Source organism: Anomaloglossus baeobatrachus, chromosome 2, assembly GCF_048569485.1.
Source record: "Anomaloglossus baeobatrachus isolate aAnoBae1 chromosome 2, aAnoBae1.hap1, whole genome shotgun sequence".
Taxonomy (NCBI): Eukaryota; Metazoa; Chordata; class Amphibia; order Anura; family Aromobatidae; genus Anomaloglossus; species Anomaloglossus baeobatrachus.
In genome coordinates this window covers 730,917,811-730,936,670 of record NC_134354.1, presented here as the reverse complement: position 1 = coordinate 730,936,670, position 18,860 = coordinate 730,917,811, and the positions used below count along the sequence as shown (strand labels likewise).

General features: G+C 44.7%; 1 protein-coding gene across 1 annotated transcript in view; it reads right to left on the bottom strand.

The window, feature by feature from the left end:
• Positions 1-18,860, bottom strand: part of ATP8A2 (ATPase phospholipid transporting 8A2) — a 1,156,459-nt gene that overhangs the window by 893,807 nt on the left and 243,792 nt on the right. Inside the window, exon 5 of the mRNA XM_075337374.1 lies at positions 428-473. Coding sequence (XP_075193489.1) covers positions 428-473 — 46 coding nt within the window. The remainder of the gene's footprint in view (positions 1-427; positions 474-18,860) is intronic.

Sequence of the window (18,860 nt, the reverse complement as noted above, 5' to 3'; positions counted from 1 at the left end):
TGTAGAGGGAATCTGCCCAGCTCAGCTCGACAGGCACTGTTGGAGGTGCTTCGATGGACCTGGAGAAGGTGCTTACAGAATTCCAGGTGGAATATTTCTGTTGGGCTGGAATCCCACCTTGACCAATCTGGGTAAGTGTGAGGGCCCCAGACTTCGCTGCCGTACAGGAGGATTACTATCTATCTATCTATCCCTCTATCTATCTATCCCTCTATCTATCTATCCCTCTATCTATCCCTCTGTCTATCTATCTATCTATCTATCTATCCATTATCTTTCTATCCCTCTATCTATCTATCTATCTATCTATCTATCCCTCTATCTATCACAGCACCACATTCATTTTCCAGGGCAGTATATTTTATGAAAGCAGTGTTGTGATTGGTTGCTAGGGGCAACAAGGTTATTCTTTCTTTTGTCAACTTACCAATTGTTTTCTTGTTATTAACAGTATTGTCCGCCTTGTGTCTTTTCTGTAGAGAAAAAGCGCAGATGATAGTAATCAATCATAGGATATATTTATATTGAATATATAAAAATATACACATACATATAAAGAGAGTATATATAAAAAAATATATATATTTTAAACATACATGCAAAAGTTAAATGTTTAAAATAACTATATAGTACATGTTTAAAATAAAAGATCCATTGCCCTATGACGATGATTCTGCAACAATCTATGCAGGAAAACCTACCCTACCAGCTACAGTAGAATTAGAGAACCAGCATTGATTACTTTTACACATTTAGCCTTTATGATTACAGGGGTGCTCCCATCTCCAAGATCCTATCCCAATATGTAGTAGGTGTAATAATAATATTAGCAAATATCTCCAATTAGAAATGTAGTGTAGTTTTCCTGTTATAGCCATGTCTCTTACCTCATGTACAGGGCATTGCAGCTTAGGTATACATGGTTATGACCACGAGCAATTGACTAACTTATGTCACTACCGTATTTCCCCAAAAATAAGACCTACCCCGAAAATAAGCCCTAGCAGGATTTTTCAGCATTTTCGGCGTAAGGCTTAAATATAAGCCATAACCCGAAAATAAGCCCTAGTCGCTGTTCAATAATAAAATGTCCATACAGCTAAAAAAGTTAAAGATACTGCAAGACACTTCATTATAGAAAGTGGAGATACCCAAAAGAGGGAAGAAAGAAGACCAAGCAATGATACTCACCAGATGCCGATTGGGTGGAACGTATCAAGGATTCACAGTGGGACGTACACCCACACACATCAGATCACACACCCACACACATCAGATCGCACACCCACACACATCAGATCGCACACCCACACACATCAGATCACACACCCACACACATCAGATCGCACACCCACACACATCAGATCACACACCCACACACATCAGATCGCACACCCACACACATCAGATCACACACCCACACACATCAGATCGCACACCCACACACATCAGATCGCACACCCACACACATCAGATCACACACCCACACACATCAGATCGCACACCCACACACATCAGATCACACACCCACACACATCAGATCGCACACCCACACACATCAGATCACACACCCACACACATCAGATCGCACACCCACACACATCAGATCGCACACCCACACACATCAGATCGCACACCCACACACATCAGATCGCACACCCACACACATCAGATCGCACACCCACACACATCAGATCACACACCCACACACATCAGATCACACACCCACACACATCAGATCACACACCCACACACACACTCACATCAGATCGCACACCCACACACATCAGATCGCACACCCACACACATCAGATCGCACACCCACACACATCAGATCGCACACCCACACACATCAGATCGCACACCCACACACATCAGATCGCACACCCACACACATCAGATCGCACACCCACACACATCAGATCGCACACCCACACACATCAGATCGCACACCCACACACATCAGATCGCACCCACACACATCAGATTGCACACCCACACACATCAGATCGCACACACATCAGATCGCACACCCACACACATCAAATCGCACTCACACACATCAGATTGCACACCCACACACATCAGATCGCACACACATCAGATCGCACACACACACCCACACATCAGATCACACACCCACACACATCAGATTACACCCCCACACATCAGATCACACACCCACACATCAGATCGCACACCCACACACATCAAATCGCACCCACACACATCAGATTGCACACCCACACACATCAGATCGCACACACATCAGATCGCACACACACACCCACACATCAGATCACACACCCACACACATCATATTGCACCCACACACATCATATCGCACACCCACACACATCAGATCACACACCCACACACATCAGATCCCACACCCACACACATCAGATCCCACACCCACACACGTCAGATCACACACCCACACACATCAGATCGCACACACACATCAGATTGCACACCCACACACATCAGATCGCACATTCACACACACACACATCAGATCTCACACACACACATCAGATCGCACACACACACATCTGATCACACACCCACACACATCAGATCACACACCCACACACATCAGATCGCACACCCACACACATCAGATCGCACACCCACACACATCAGATCAAACACCCACACAAATCAGATCACACAAACACACACATCAGATCGCACACCCACGCACATCAGATCACACACCCACACACATCAAATCGCACCCACACAAATCAGATCACATACACACACACACATACACATCAGATCACACACCCACACACATCAGATCACACACCCACACACATCAGGTCGCACACCCACACACATCAGATCGCACACCCACACACATCAGATTGTGCACCCATACACATCAGATCACACACACATCAAATCGTACACACACATCAGACCGCACGCGCACACACACACACACACACAGATATCAGATCGCACACACACAATCACACATCAGATCGCACAAACGCAATTACACATCAGATCGTACACATACACTCACCACATCAGGCGATACTGACTGCTTCTGGCTGGCAGCTGAACCTGGGACGCAGTGCAGAGGAGCGTGAGGATCTGTGATGGAACACATGGAGGATCTGAAGGTGGAACGCATCCATCTGTTCCACCGCAGGTCCTCTATGCGTTCCACCGCAAGTCCTTGAGCTCCGCTGCTCTGCGCCTCTTTTTCCCCTGCCGGCCGGAAGTAATCGGCATCGCCAGATGTGGTGTGTGATTGTGTGTGTGATCTGATATGTATGTGTGCGACCTGATGTATGTGAGTGTCGGCCAGGAGTAGGGGAGAACAGCGTGCAGCATACCTGCTGGCAGCACCCACCAAAGATTGCAGGATGACCTGGGAGCGATGCAGATGCCCAAGGTCTGGTACGTATGATTCTCCTTGGTGGGGGGGTCTGTCTTTTTGGGGGTGTAAACTTTCCCCGAACTGTGTTTTTCCGAGCATAAGCCCTACCCCGAAAGTAAGCCCTAGCGCATTTTTCAGGGCAAAAAATAACAGTGTTTTATTTTTGGGGAAACAATATATGAGCGGACGTAACTATGTAGACCTAAGCTGCAATGCCCAGCACATGAGGTAAGAGACATGGCTTTATCAGGAGAACTACAGTGGTGTGAAAAAGTGTTTGCCCCCTTTCTGATTTCTTATTCTACATTTTTAACGGGAGCTAATTGCTTATATTAATATTACACCTACTACATATTGGGATAGGATATTGGAAATGGGAATACCCCTTTAATGATGCAGGCGAGCCTCATATGTCTCAGGATGGGCTCTTACCATCAATAAAGGCATGGAAGTATTGTTCTTGAGTATGGAATCTGAGAATGCTTCACAGATCCATTTGTACGTTTTTTCAAATTTCATTTTGTGGTTTATTCATTTCCAACTGCTATAGCTTGCAAGTCACTAATAGGATTTACATTTTGCTTTAACATTAGCCAAATCCTTTTACTGGACATGACACAGCTCAGAAGATTCTTAAATAAATTGGAGCAGTAAATATATATTTTATTATTCTGTTTAGGATTGAGGAGAGCATTGTCGTCATCCGTGAGTTTTATAGCTTGCTTCTACTGTGGCATTGCTCAAAAACTTCACCGATGTGCCATTTATAAGTGCCAAATACAAAATGTTTCACCGCTGCTGGTGCTTTGTCAAGGGATTGTGTGGATATTATTACAAGTGCTACCCTGAGCATTTAAAGTGAATGAAACCTTTAAGGAGAATCTGGTTTCCACAACATTTTTGTTTTTCAAGCAGGTTTGAAGAAGATCCTTTCAAGCCCACATAAAAAAATCACTAATAAAACGATCAAAAGAATGAACATATTCATGACTATATAAAAAATATATGATGTTCATATGTTGAACTGTTAGTCATCTTTTGTTTTAGGTTTTCAACAGTTAAAGGAAGTTTTTAAAATCATTACTAAGGGGAGCGCGGCCACTACAGAATTGTTTACTTCATTTTATACTGGTAGACCAAGGAAGACATCAAAGCGTCAAGACAGGAAACTTAAAGCAATATGTCTCCAAAACAGGAAATGCACAACAAAACAAATGAGGAACGAATGGGAGGAAACTGGAGTTAATGTCTGTGATCGAACTGTAAGAAACCGCCTAAAGGAAATGGGATTTACCCACAGAAAAGCTAAACAATAAAAAGATGACTGCCTGAAGAGAACATGTCAATTTCCACAGTCATTGATGATATGAGGCTGCATGTCAGGTAAAGGCACTGGGGAGATGGCTGTCTTTACATCTTCAATAAATGCTCAAGTTTACACTGAAATTTTGGACACTTTTCTTATCCCATCAATTGAAAGGATGTTTGGGGATGATGAAATCATTTATCAAGATGATAATGCATCCTGCCATTGAGAAAAAACTGTGAAAACATTCCTTGAAAGAAGACACATAAGTTCAATGACATGGCCTGCAAATAGTCCAGATCTGAATTCATTGTAAATCTTTGGTGGAAGTTGAAGAAAATGGTTCATGACAAGGCTCCAACCTGCAAAGCTGATCTGGCAACAGCAATCAAAGAAAGTTGGAGCCAAACTGATGAAGAGTTCTGTTTGTCACTCATTAAGTCCATACCTCAGAGACTGAAGCTGTTATAAAAGCCAGAGGTGGTGCAACAAAATACTAGTGATGTATTGGAGTGTTATTTTGTTTGTTTTTCATGATTCCATAATTTTTTCCTCATAATTGAGTAATTCCATAATTTTTCCCCCTGTTTGGTCTTGGAAAGTAACCGTTATTGGCTAGCACATTATGTTTTTACGATTTTTTTTAGTGTTTCTTAAAGCCAGAAAGTTGCCATTTGAAATGACTTTAGTGTTGTGCCATGTCTGTGATCTGCTTTTTTAAACGAAAGTAAACAAATGAATGAGCATTCTCAGAGCCAGGTGAGTCCATAATTTTTGCCAGGGGTTGTATACAGCCCCACAGAATAAATGGGTTTCATTGCTAGACAAAATGATCTTGGCGCTTGGGCATTGAAGGTTAGGGATAGAGATGAGAGAACCCAAGGCTTGATGTTTGGTGTTCATGCCGAACACAGACTTTACAAATAAAAACAGAGTTAGAGTTCGGAGTTTGGGGCTTTATGTAGGAAAACCACTCTGTGCTCGGGTACGCTCGATGATCGGGTACGCTCGGTGCTCGGCCCAGTGAGAGCCGTTTGCAGTGTTTGATCGGCTCACACTGGGGATAACAACAGCGTGATCAGATGTAGTGTGCACCAAACCAAAAAATCAGTGACTTCCATTGGGGTTAAGGCCAAGTCAGGGTCCCAAACCGATCTTTATCTAAATTCTGCCTGAACCTGCTGAACCGAACTTAAACGGGTCCGCTCATCTCTACTATTAATTATATTAACTAAAATAATATTAACTAAAAGTAACCATGAAATTTCAGCCCACAAAATTCATTGCTTCATTCATTTTCAGATCCCATAATCATAAAGGGTTTGCCTGATATAAAACAAGTCTACAATCACTCCATTATTCTATGTGACTGCAGACTTGTGAACTCTCATATTGCACATAGTGCACACTGTTAGGATTATCCAGTGTCCGCACCAGGAATGTCAGTCGCGTGATCGAAAAAATAATAATATAATAATATAATATAATATATATATATATAGATAGATAGATAGATAGATAGATAGATACATGGATAGATAGATAGATAGATAGATAGATAGATAGATATACTCCTGAACCAAATCCGACTAGACTTTTTCTGGCCTTGTGCAATACACTAGTCAGATTCTGGACATGAGCTCCCTGCTTTCTTCATTAGCTCCTATCAACACTACTTCTCTCATTAAGGCCCCCTTCACACGACAGTGATTCTGGTACGTATGTTGCTATTTTTGTACATCCCAAAATCACTGACATACGCAGACCCATTCAAATCAATGGGTCTGCACACACATCGGTGGTTTTTCACTGATCGTGTCTCCGTGCGGCATACACGCGTGTCTGTGTGTTCTACACGGAGACAAATCTGTTTTCTTCTGCCATCACTGATGTCCCATGGACCATACTATGGTGTGATCCGTTAAACACGTACCAGAGAAACACGTACATTTAAAATAAAAAGCTTCCAGGTGCCAATAGCAGAGTGCCACATCATCAGTGACGTCACCAGCGGTCTATCCGGAACCGGCTTGTCACTGATGACACAAGCACAGTACCGCCCCACACACCCTACTAGTCATCATCTGATGACCAATGATGGGGTGCCAGGTCATAGGGGCGGGCCTCCGCGAGCCAGTCCGCAGTGACCCCAGCAACATGACACCTGATGCCATTTGGCCTATCAGGGCCTGCCCCTCACGGACATGCCCTTAACGGACTTAGCCTCCAATGCACTAAGTGCCTGAGCATGCTTTGTAGCCTGAATGACCAACTTAGTCTCGGCAACAAGACTATCAGCCTGAGCATGCTCAGTAGGCACAACACGGGACTTAGACACAGAACAAAGTCCAAGTACCTGAGCAAAGAAGCTTTTCGTACTAAGTGTGGGAGCATGCTCAGTAGCCTGAACTGAGGACTTAGCCTCAGGAATGGCACTATCAGGCTGAGCATGCTCACTAGGCGAAACAATGGACTTAGGCTCCGGCTGGGGCAAATCGGCATGCACATGCACCCTAGCGGCCTCTCCACACTTAGGGGCACTTTGCACACTGCGACATCGCAGGTGCGATGCCGGTGGGGTCAAATTGAAAGTGACGCACATCCGGCATCGCATGCGACATCGTAGTGTGTAAAGGCTTGATGATACGATTAACGAGCGCAAAAGCGTCGTAATCGTATCATCGGTGCAGCGTCGGCGTAATTCATAATTACGCTGACGCGACGGTCCGATGTTGTTCCTCGCTCCTGCGGTAGCACACATCGCTGTGTGTGAAGCCGCAGGAGCGAGGAACATCTCGTACCGGCGTCACCGCGGCTTCCGTAGGTTATGCGGAAGGAAGGAGGTGGGCGGGATGTTTACATCCTGCTCATCTCCGCCCCTCCGCTCCGATTGGCCGCCTGCCGTGTGACGTCGCACAGTGACGCCACACGACCCGCCCCCTTAACAAGGAGGCGGGTCGCCGGCCACAGGGACGTCGCACGGCAGGTGAGTGTGTGTGTGAAGCTGGCGTAGCGATAATTTTCGCTACGCCAGCTATCACCACATATCGCTGCTGCGACGGGGGCGGGGACTATCGCACTCGGCATCGCAGCATCGGCCTGCGATGTCGCAGTGTGCAAAGTGCCCCTTAGACGTGGAGGAAGAAGCAGCCAGCTGGATGACCCGAGGCACGGCCAAAAATGGAATCTCGGCGTAGCAGGGAACGCCGATTTGTAACGCCTGTCTCCAGTGACGCTGTCTTCAACTGCTGCTGTCTCTGCTTCCAGGCCGGCTAATTATGCTCATGCACATGCACTGCACCGCCAACCCAGAAGTAGCTGCAGAGGGGAGACAGCAGCGGCCGGACACAGCATCGCTGGAGACTTCAGCACCACAGAGAGCAGCAGCGTGGACAGGTGAGTATAAGTGCCTGATCTCCATGTATTTTCATGGACAGCACACGGAAATCACACGTGTGCCAAAACCACGGCACAGGGAGGGACAAATGCACCTTTATCACGTCAGTGAAAAATGTGTGTGTTTTTCACTGACATGTGAAAGAGGACTAAGGCTGCGTGCCCACGATCTTTGCAGCATTTTGCACAGTGTGTTTTTGCTGAGTCCAAAACACAGCGTTGTACAATACAAGTACAGTGGATGGGATTTATAGAAATCACCTGTCCCCTGTGCTTCCTTTCTCAGCAGTGTAAACTGACATGCGGCAAGGCGTTTTGAGCCGCAGCATGTCAATTTATGCTATGGATATGCAAGTGTTCTCAGCGGGGAGAACACGGTGAAAGTAAGCAGTGACCAGAACCCTGATCGTGGGCATGGGCAGCTGCGGTCTCCTGTGGAGAATACCTGCGCATCCACAGGAGAAGTCATGCTGTGTCCAGGATGCAGCGTGTCCGGATTGTAGGCACATACCCTAACTCTTTATGTGCTTTCCTCCTTGTCTATACCCTGTTTTCTCTGACTCACTTCAATACCCTCTGCATATATGGCAAATCTGTGCACAGCCTCTCACATGGCTGTTTATGACACCAAAAAAGGAAAAGAAGTGCAGCAACAGCTATCAGAACCAGGAGCTCGGACAGATTTGTGACATTTTTTTCAAAAGTAGAAAGTGAATTAGGAACCTACAATCACACTGCAAAAGCATGGTATTAAAATTTTAATTAAGACTATTAAAAATGCAACTTAAATTGCATTTAAAAAAGCAAATAAACCATAACAAAAAGTATTTGTAAACATAAACATAACCTTTCAAGCTTACGGGCTAAATACCTATGACTGATGCTATGAATCACATGGATTGCATAACAATTTTTCTATTTGTGTGCTCTGCATTAAAATGATCTCATTACTGTAAATGACTAAGTGTTTTTATAATGGCAGCCACCAAGTGCCCTAAATCAGTCAATGAATATATGATTTAGATGAGTCATTTTACCATACAATGAATACAGCAGAAACAAAATTTAAATAAGTGCAAAATTGCGGGGTTTTTTCCTGTGCAAATTCACTACACTTGGCATTTTTTCCCCTCATTTTCCAGTACATTGAATTGTAAATGAATGGTGCTGTTCAAACCTACAATGTATGCTGCAAAAAAAAAACAAAACCCTATGGAGAAGGAAAAATGAAAAAAACAATGGCTGTTGGAAAAAGGGGAGGATAAAGCAAAACAAAAACAAACAAAAAAAATAGTAATACAAAATAAAAAATTGCCAGTTGGGGAGGGGGTAAAATTACACGTAAAAACCTGAAAACAGCACTTAAAAACTTCATAGATTTTTAATGTGGATTTCTCTTAAAAATCATGTAGGATTTTTAATCTAAAAAAAAAATCCCTAACTGTGGATTACTGCAGATAAATCCACAAGGGATCACAGTCCCAGAAAAGTCGATGAGATTTTACAAATTGCATTCATAAACTGCTGACTTTGTAACAGTATGTGCCACATGTCAATTCTGTGTTGAATTTTTCCCACGAATTTTACCCCTTTCAATGTAGCAGGAGTGAAATATGCAGAAAATCTAAATGAAAATCAGCATCAAAATTCCACTCGAATTTGCAGTGGATTTGTGGTGAAATCTGTGGCTGAGAAATCTATGACTGTCCTATTGCAGATGCTTCCTTACCCTCTAACTTCTATTCAACTCTCATTACCGATTTCCTTAAATGAACACACAACACCACTTTTTGGATACCACATCGGCCCTTTTATCAACAAACAATACAATAATAATAAATAACTTCATGCAAGGGAGGTTCTTGGAGCCCCAAATGCCTACCGGACAACCAAATATTAATTAACAACCATCTAGCATTTTGCCCCCAGCCGCGACCACTTCAGTTGCCGGAAAATCTTATCCCTAAGGGTACGCGCACACGAGCGTATGACTCAAACGAGTGCAATGTGAGAAAATCTCGCATTGCACTTAGACCAATATTATTCAATGAGGGAGAACAGATGGTCAGATTTTTGCTCATCCCGATTCTGGATGAGAGGAAAGTAGCAGGATGCTGCAATTGTCAGCGAGAGCCATGTCACACACACCCATACAAGTCTATGGGTGCGAGTGAAACATCGGACTGCACCCGGATGATATCTGAGGGCAGTGCGATAATCAAATCAGCTGACAATGGAGGAGATGAGGAGCTTAATCCCTCCCTCTCCTCTGCAGCACCCGCCCTCTGATCCGCGGCAGTGATCTAATCGCAGAACTCTCGCTGGCAGCACAGCGGAGCCCAGGGTCATTAGCATATCAAATCCGATGCACTCGCATTGGATGCTTTACCATCGTGTGAATCCAGCCTAACAAGGGTGCACTGATCTGCCAATATTGGTGCAAATGCCAGAAACACCATTTACAGCTTGGCGCCAAACAGTACGCCATCTCTTGTGTTGGTATGTCATCGGCGCTGTGTGGAGAGGGCTGACTACTTATGGTAAAACCTGAGCGAAAGAAAATGCATACAGAGATGGAGGCTGGCTTGGCTATTGAAATGAGATGGTGAACTAGCACCCTTCACACACTGCTTTTAGCCCCAAAGCTGATATGGGACTACACTGCACTCGCATCAGATGCCATACCATCGCGTGAATCAAACCTAACACTGAATCTCAGGGGACTCCACCCTGGAGATCCCCAAAGTCTGCCAGGCAAATACCAGTCCAAAATAACTGGGGGAGGGTGGTCACCATCCACCCGATATACCACCCCCCAACTTTTCCACCAACTTCAAGAACCCCCCACCACCACCGCTCGCCGAAATAACCCAAGCAAAACAATTCTAGAAACCACTACCATATACTACTCCCTCAAGAGATTAACCATATGGTGGGAAGGAGGGACCTTCTCTGTTGGTGACAAAGCGCTGTTATGGTGGCCCACCTCCTCTCCTGAACATATATATATATACATATATATTTTATATATATATATATATATATATATATATATATATATATATATATATATTATATATTCAGACCCCTTCTACCCACCCCCTGAACATTATAACCCACCCCTTTAAACTACACAAAAGCCCACTCTACTCCCTGCAGCTACATTAACCCTATATGAGTAAAGATCTGTTGGATCCGAAACGCGTCATCTGTTTCCCTTTTAATGGAGTCCTAACCATGGAATTTTAAAATGTGAATGTGTAAATGTGTTATAAGGTCTAAGCTGCATGGTGAAATACAATCATTTGGCAGATCATTAGAAGAACACTGAATGTGTCACAATTAGCAGCTCAGTGACTGACAGAGGTAAAATGATCCACAAATTAATCCTGTTAAGTGCTGCTTTCCTATGAGACAGACAAGCCCGTCACATGCGGAGATCATACACACCTTTCACAAATCAAAAATCTAATTAACAGAGATGACTTTACCTAAAGCCCCGGTATAAATGCAGTCTGATGACAAATCCCAATAATCCCCTCCAAAACAACAACACTCCAGGTGCCAGGGTGCCACATTTATCCACAATTACTGACTGCAAAAAACAAACAAACTGTGAAATTCATTGCTGGAGGCTGTACTGATAAATGACGGAAAACACCTAACATGTGGTTATTAGTAAAGAACAATGGTGGATTCGTGCAGAAAACCACAATAGATACTGTCATTGATTAATCGCTTACTAGACAATGCATTCATGGAGGCTGAGGCTTCACTTTGTAAGAGTTGTCTCCCCCAGAGGTAGAAACAGACAGAAGAGGGCCCTATGCAGTCCAATAACACAGGGATGCAACATTTGGGTTTACAACATTTTTTTTTCAAATCCAATGACTGATTATTATGTTTTCTCTAATTTAAAAAAAAAAAGATAAAAAAAACACTTATATTTTTAACTCTCACGTATGTATTTTTCATGTGTGTGAAATTATGTACAAGAAAAACCTTTGTTGCAGCCAAAAATGTACACATTCATGAACATTCCTTCTTTAACTTTATTGGAAATTAATTCTTGCGCCTTTTCCTTTTCTCTTCAAAGCTCAGATACTTTTCATCTTATAGAAGGCCTGTGGATCTTCTCGGTGAGGCCTCCAGCAGTTGTCCTTCATCATGTTCTCGTTCCATCCACCTTGGTATCGTCATTCCATCACCTTGACATATTGATGAAATCTATCTCCTTGCTCCTCGCTAACAGCATAAAGGTTTACAGGAAAGTTGTCCAAATTAGAATGTAAAAAATGTAACTTCAAATTTATCAGACAACCCAAGGCTTGGAAACTTTTCAGCATGTTCTACACAATGGACTAAAAATTTCGGATTTTTGTTGTTACCTAGAAATGTCTTCACGGCTTCTTTAAAAGAATCCAAAGACCTCTTCTCCATAACTTTCATTTTTATTTCAAACACGTCGTCGATCATGACTTTCCGAATATTCGGACCCAAAAAAAGGCCTTCTTTTAGTTTTGCTTTGGACAGTCCCTGAAACTTGGCACACAGGTACTTAAAAGTCTCTCCTTTTGTTAGAGCTTTCACAAACTGGAGTGGTGGCAGGAGAACTTTAGTGGGATCAACTAAACTGTCTGCAACTATGTTCTTGAGTCCAGGTTGGAAAGATGTTCTCGTTGGCCAACTTTTTTAGTCTCCAGTGATGAGTCCTATCTCAGCTGTCCCATTCACACAAAAAGCATGGACACTTTGTGCATCCTTTTTGCCCAAGGAGCAAAGAGAGAACTTTCAGATGACCACATATTGACCATCCTTGATCCTCGTAGTTATGTTTCTTGAGAATAAAGTGTATCTAATAAAAATATGTTGTACGAGAATAAAGTGTAAATTCTCATAGCTTTCCTTCAAGTGCACAGAATGTCCTATGGGCACCGAAGCATACCTGCTGACATTGTGTAATAGCCTTCACACTTTTTTTGGATAAATCTTTATTCATCTCCATGAATCTCCATGTACTCAAATGTTATATTTTTCCATCAGCCCAGGAACACCACTGCAATACACTAAAGCACCGTCTTGACAAAAGTATGGAAGGAATTCCTTTTCTCTGATTCTGTGCCATGAAAAACAGGTACAAGGAGCTAACAGGTTCTTTTCCTTTAGTCTAGAACCTAAACGTTCTGCAGAATATTTAGGAAGGTCAAGTTCCTGATTAAGTAAGTTAATATGAGCTATAAAGAAAAAAGGTGTGGCTCGTTGAGACTAGCATGAAGGTCTTTGTTGGAATCCTGCTCTTTGTGTTCTGAATCAGGTGTATCTTCTTGTGCAGGGATAAGTAATCCTGGACACAGGCACAGGGCAAAACGTTGATAGGAGGTCCAGGTATATTACTTCCTTCTTATTTTAAAGTTGAATCCCTACACATTGCACATACAAAAGCAGCAGTTATCACAATGATCCCCCCTCCAGGTCATAGACATGCCAAAATGAGAGCTTTCTTCGTTTTCTTTAGACTACTGTTGTAGTTCTACACAAGTAGAACACACTATATGTGGAGTCCACGACTTGTCCTGATTACCTTTTTTTTTTTTTTACACAAAATTATGCATAATACACTCTTCTATTCAAGTGGGCACAAGGAGTCTAGTGAGAGCTTAGGATAGGGGAATATAATGTTTTATTTTATCTACTTCCCGACCCTCTAAAGAATCCAGCAAAATAATGGCCAAGTGGTTGGATAAATTGGAAAATCTTACATTTTTGGGAAATTTGTACCAAACTTGATTTGTTACTAAAGCGGGCTTTACACGCTACGAGATCGCTACAGCGATCTCGTTGGGGTCACGGATTTTGTGACGCACATCCAGCGATTTGCCCGTGTCGCACAACAGATGGGAGCAGGTACTCATGATGGCGATATCGGTACCGATATCGCAGTGTGTAAAGCGGCCTTAAGGTGGGAGAATACTGACCTGGCCGAAGGACCACTGACCACTGGACAGGAAGCCTGCGAATCTCCTTACCTTCCTGTATTCCCTGGTCTTATTTTGATTAGTCAGGCTGGTGAGTTGTCATCATTGCAGAGCGACACAATCATGATGATGTGTCACCCAGGACTATGGGGTACTCGGTCCTGGGCGGTGTATTGCTGGGGAAATGTCACTTGGTGGCTGTTGCCCAGTTCCGTGTCCTGGGGACGCTTTTTAAAAGGGGTATATTTACAGGGGAGTTTAAATGAAAGTTTAGACGTGACGCCACTTGCGGGTTTCGGCTATGTGGATGGAGCCGCCGCTGCACAGTTCTCACTACTGGGGCTGGTGTTGGTGGCAGCCTGGGTGTTATGCCCTCCGCAAGTAGGACCGGGCCCCAGAGGATAGGTGATGTACAGTAGGTGGGTGCAGAAAGAAGGTAGGCCACACAAAGGGTTGAAGTGTTTCTGGTTCTTTTACTCACGGTCTGTTGTAAACTGGTCACCCGAGAAATGCTGGTCTTGACCGCTGGTCCCCTTAGTTCCAGCGCCGGTTTAGTGACCTGGTAGCTTTTTTCACCTGCACCTGTCTTTGGCTCATGTGTCCCCGTGGCTTGGAGCATCTGGGAGTCCCCTCCTGGTAGTCTCTCACTGTCTGCCCCTCCCACCTGGTCGTCTAGTGAACTGGATTGGCTCCACCTCTAAGTAGCTATCCATTAGGTCCAACCCTAGTCTGGTACCAGTCTATGGGGAATTTGGGATAAAACAGGGATTATTTGGACTTGTTTTTGTTATTACCAGCACTGGTCTTCCGGGTCCCTGGGGGTAGGCCCTGCATCCGGATTGGGGATGTAGTACCTTGTAGCTCCCTGATGGCTTCAGGGGCACTATACTGACATGCCAGACCAGCTAATCGAACGAACAGCCTGAAATGCAGGGAGATAAGGAGATTCACAGGATTCCCGTCCAGCTGATATAGATTACTTACCTTACTTACATAGTTACATAGTTACTTAGGTTGAAAAAAGACCTAGGTCCATCTAGTTCAACCTTCCTCCACCAGTTCTACATTTAGTCACTAAGTCATTTATAACCAACAATGTTTTGTGTACTGAGGAAATCATCCAGCCCTTTTTTAAAAGCTGTTATAGTATCTGCCATTACTACCTCTTGTGGTAGGGCATTCCACAGTCTGACCGCTCTAACTGTAAAGAACCCTTTCCTATTTAGGTTTCGGAATCGCTTTTCTTCCACTCGCAGTGAGTGCCCCCTAGTCCTTAGTACTGTCTTTGGAAGGAATAAGTCATGTGCCAGTCCTTTATATTGACCACACATGTATTTATACATATAAATGAGATCTCCTCTGAGACGTCTTTTTTCTAAGCTAAACATATCTAACTTTTTCAACCTGTCATCATATGGGAGGCCTTCCATTCCTTGTAATAGTCTAGTTGCCCGCCTTTGAACTGACTCTAACTTCTGAATGTCCTTTTTAAAATGTGGAGCCCAAAACTGGATCCCGTATTCCAGATGTGGCCTTACAAGTGATTTATAGAGGGGTAACAATACGTTGGGATCACGGGATCTAATCTCTCTTTTTATACACCCTAAAATCTTGTTTGCTTTAGCAGCTGCTGCTTGACATTGAGTGCTGAATGGACTGGAGTCCTGAAAAATGATCACTCATCTCTGTTTCCTAATATGTATATAACGCTTGCTGCTAGAGATAGGGAGGCAGCAAGCTGAAGTGAACCCATTGGAATACAGGAGGACCCCAGGTCTACCCTTTAGTGAGAGGGGCTTGACTTAAGCGCCCATCACGAGGCGGACACCAGGTGCTACTGCCAGGGCAGAGACCAGGACTGTGGCAGCTGACCCCAAAGGCAAGGGCAGGCACAGAAGCACACAAGCTGAGGCTGGTGGCATGGCCAGGTTGGACAGGCTGAATCTCTGGTATAGAAAGGACTACCGGGGTAACTGAGGCTAAAGGCACGGCCAGGTTTGGCAGGCATAGTCTTTGGTATATCAAGGACTACCGGGGTAGCTGAGGCTGGAGAGATAGCCAGGTTGGACAGGCACAGTCTCTGGTATAGCAAGGACTACCGGGGTAGCTGAGGCTGGAGGCACGGCTAGGTAGGACAGGCACAGTCTCTGGTATAGTAAGGACTACCGGGGTAGCTGAGGCTGGAGGCACAGCTAGGTTGGACAGGCACTGTCTCTGGGGTAGATGAGGCTGGAGGCACAGCCGGATTGGACACGGAGGACCTGCGCCACATGCACAGGCTCTGAGAGAGGAGGTAGGGAATGCTCACGTGGAGGAGCAAGGAGAACCCGGGAAAAATAGAAACAGCAGGCTGCAGTGGGGAGGAAAGTGGGGAGTGCAGGGACGTCAGCGCTACATTGTAAAAAAAGCTGGAAGATAAAGGAGCGCAAATAGGGTCTTATACGGACGACAGGATAAGGTTACAAGACTGAAAGAGGCTCACGTTAAAGGGTTGTGACAGTAACAATCATTATGATAGCAAAGAACACAGCTGCTGCAGCCGCACGTGGAAGGCAAATACAAACTGGTGCAGAAAAGGTTAATGCCGCTCTGCCGTTAATGAGAGGAAACTCCAGGAAAGATTTGATGGTGATTTTATTAACAAAGTGTTTCAGAGATATTCATCTCCTTCATTAGATCACAATCACATGTGATTTTGAAGGAGATGGGAAACGCGTCGTTAATAAAATCACTATTAAATCTTTCCTGGAGTTTTCCTCTCATTAACAGTAGCACGGCATTAACCCTTTCTGCACCAGTCTGTATTTGTATTTCTTAACGCGAACAGACAATACACAATTGCTTTTCATATTGCATGTACATATTAAATCTGGGCCGCCCCGCACCAGCAGCTGGGATGCTCGGATCCGTATCCGCGGTGGCTCGAGGGCTCTCCGGACCCTGAGCTCGTGCGGCCTTTCAGATAAAAGGAGGGGATGGATTGTTTACAGGGGGTATTAGAGTTCGTGACGCCACCCGTGGTTTGTGATAATTTGGGAGTACCACCGCTGCAGTTGGGAGTACCCGGGGACGATGGAATGGGGCAGCCAGGTGTTAGGACCCTCCACGGGTAGGGGGATACCCCGGGACTCGGTGATGGTGGTTGGAGAGGAGTGCCGTGGGGAGTGCAGAGGCCAATTGCATACTCACTCAGTCCATACACCGACAACGGGGTAAACCAAAGTTCTGGACACCGCTGCCGCTGAGGGGAGCTAGTTTGGCTCCCGTCCCCGATGGTATTGCCTGGTGATCCATGACCTGCCTCATGGCACTAAGTTACTTCTCTGTTGGTCCCGGTAGTATGGAACTAGCCGGGTCCCACTCCCCATTATGGCTAACTGTGGGAGCTTGCTCTCAGGGTTCACGTTTGGGATTTTCTGGACCGTTTTGGTGGAAAGTCCTATCCCCCTCGTTGCGTGTGATACCAATGTGATATGACTGAAGAATGAGTGTGATTTAGATAGGGATCATAATGAAAAGATAGTGATCCCAGATATTATTTGATCCATACATAATTCAGTATCAGAGAGAGATGTCCTCTGGTTGAACCTATTTCACTATGACCAAGTGTACGAATTATTGTAAGTCTTGAACAAACCACTAATGAGGAAGTAATATTTACAGTTCCACAGTCAGGAAACTGTGGTTGGTTGACGACAGGTGCAAGGAAGCTAGCATGTAAAATTCACGGCTCCTTGCAATATCTCCAGGAAAACTGTGGTCAACTGGCAGAATGTACAGGAAATGTGCAGGAAGCTGCTGGTGCCCACAGCAGTTTGTGGTCAAGTTACATGAACATGACTCAGCTGTCACATGCTGGTCCCAATTACAATACTGCATTTGCACACGACTACAAATTTTCCTATAAAAATACACCGGACTCGCTTAATGATTAGGGACATTTCCAGGACGCTCAAGTGGATGCACTGTTCCTGTGATGCAAATGCCATGTTGTTTTCTTATCACTAATCGAGTCCCTCCGATGAGAAAGGATTGCTACAACATAACGGTAATGTTGATGCATATTTCTGGTATTGTATAAGATTCTATGATTATAAAGTAGTTCTAATGCCTATGTACCATTGACTATTCATGTGCTATTAAAATAAATAGTATCTTGCTATAAAGAATCTTAGTATTCGTACCTGATTAGGATATCAGTGAGCGCTTCGTAAGTACGGGATTTCAGCCCCCTTTTTAGGAGAATTTAGCAGGACATTGCGTTAGTACCCAGATCCTGGAGCGGGTCGAGAGCAGATCTTGAAGGCTCCGTTCTCGTCGGGTGAATTGTAAGGTTGCCTGAAGCTACTCCCTGACCTAGGGTACACATACCCCGTCGTGCCCTGGTCCCAGCCCGGTGATGGTACAAGGCCGCCAGCTGTCCTCCTCGACAGTACCGTGCCCCTTGTCATGATCCCCTGCGACCGAGGATCCAGCTCCTCTAGGCCCAGACCACCGTCTGCCACCTAGACTGTCCCTAGGAGCCCTGCTCCTGACCTCCTCTCTCCTTCACTTCCAAACTCCTTCTCCCTTTTCCTGACACTCCTGACCTCCCCTTAACCAACCCCCCAAGTGGGCGACACTATTCCACTCAGGCCGTCCATTGGTGTGTCTGGTGGGTGTGGTGCAGAGTGTGCCTAGGATTTAATTAGCTGAAGTAGGCAACACCATACAGTTGGGGACCCATAACCAAGAAGAAGGTGGAAACTGCACGGGAGGGCAGATTGCACAATATCCTGTGATGACC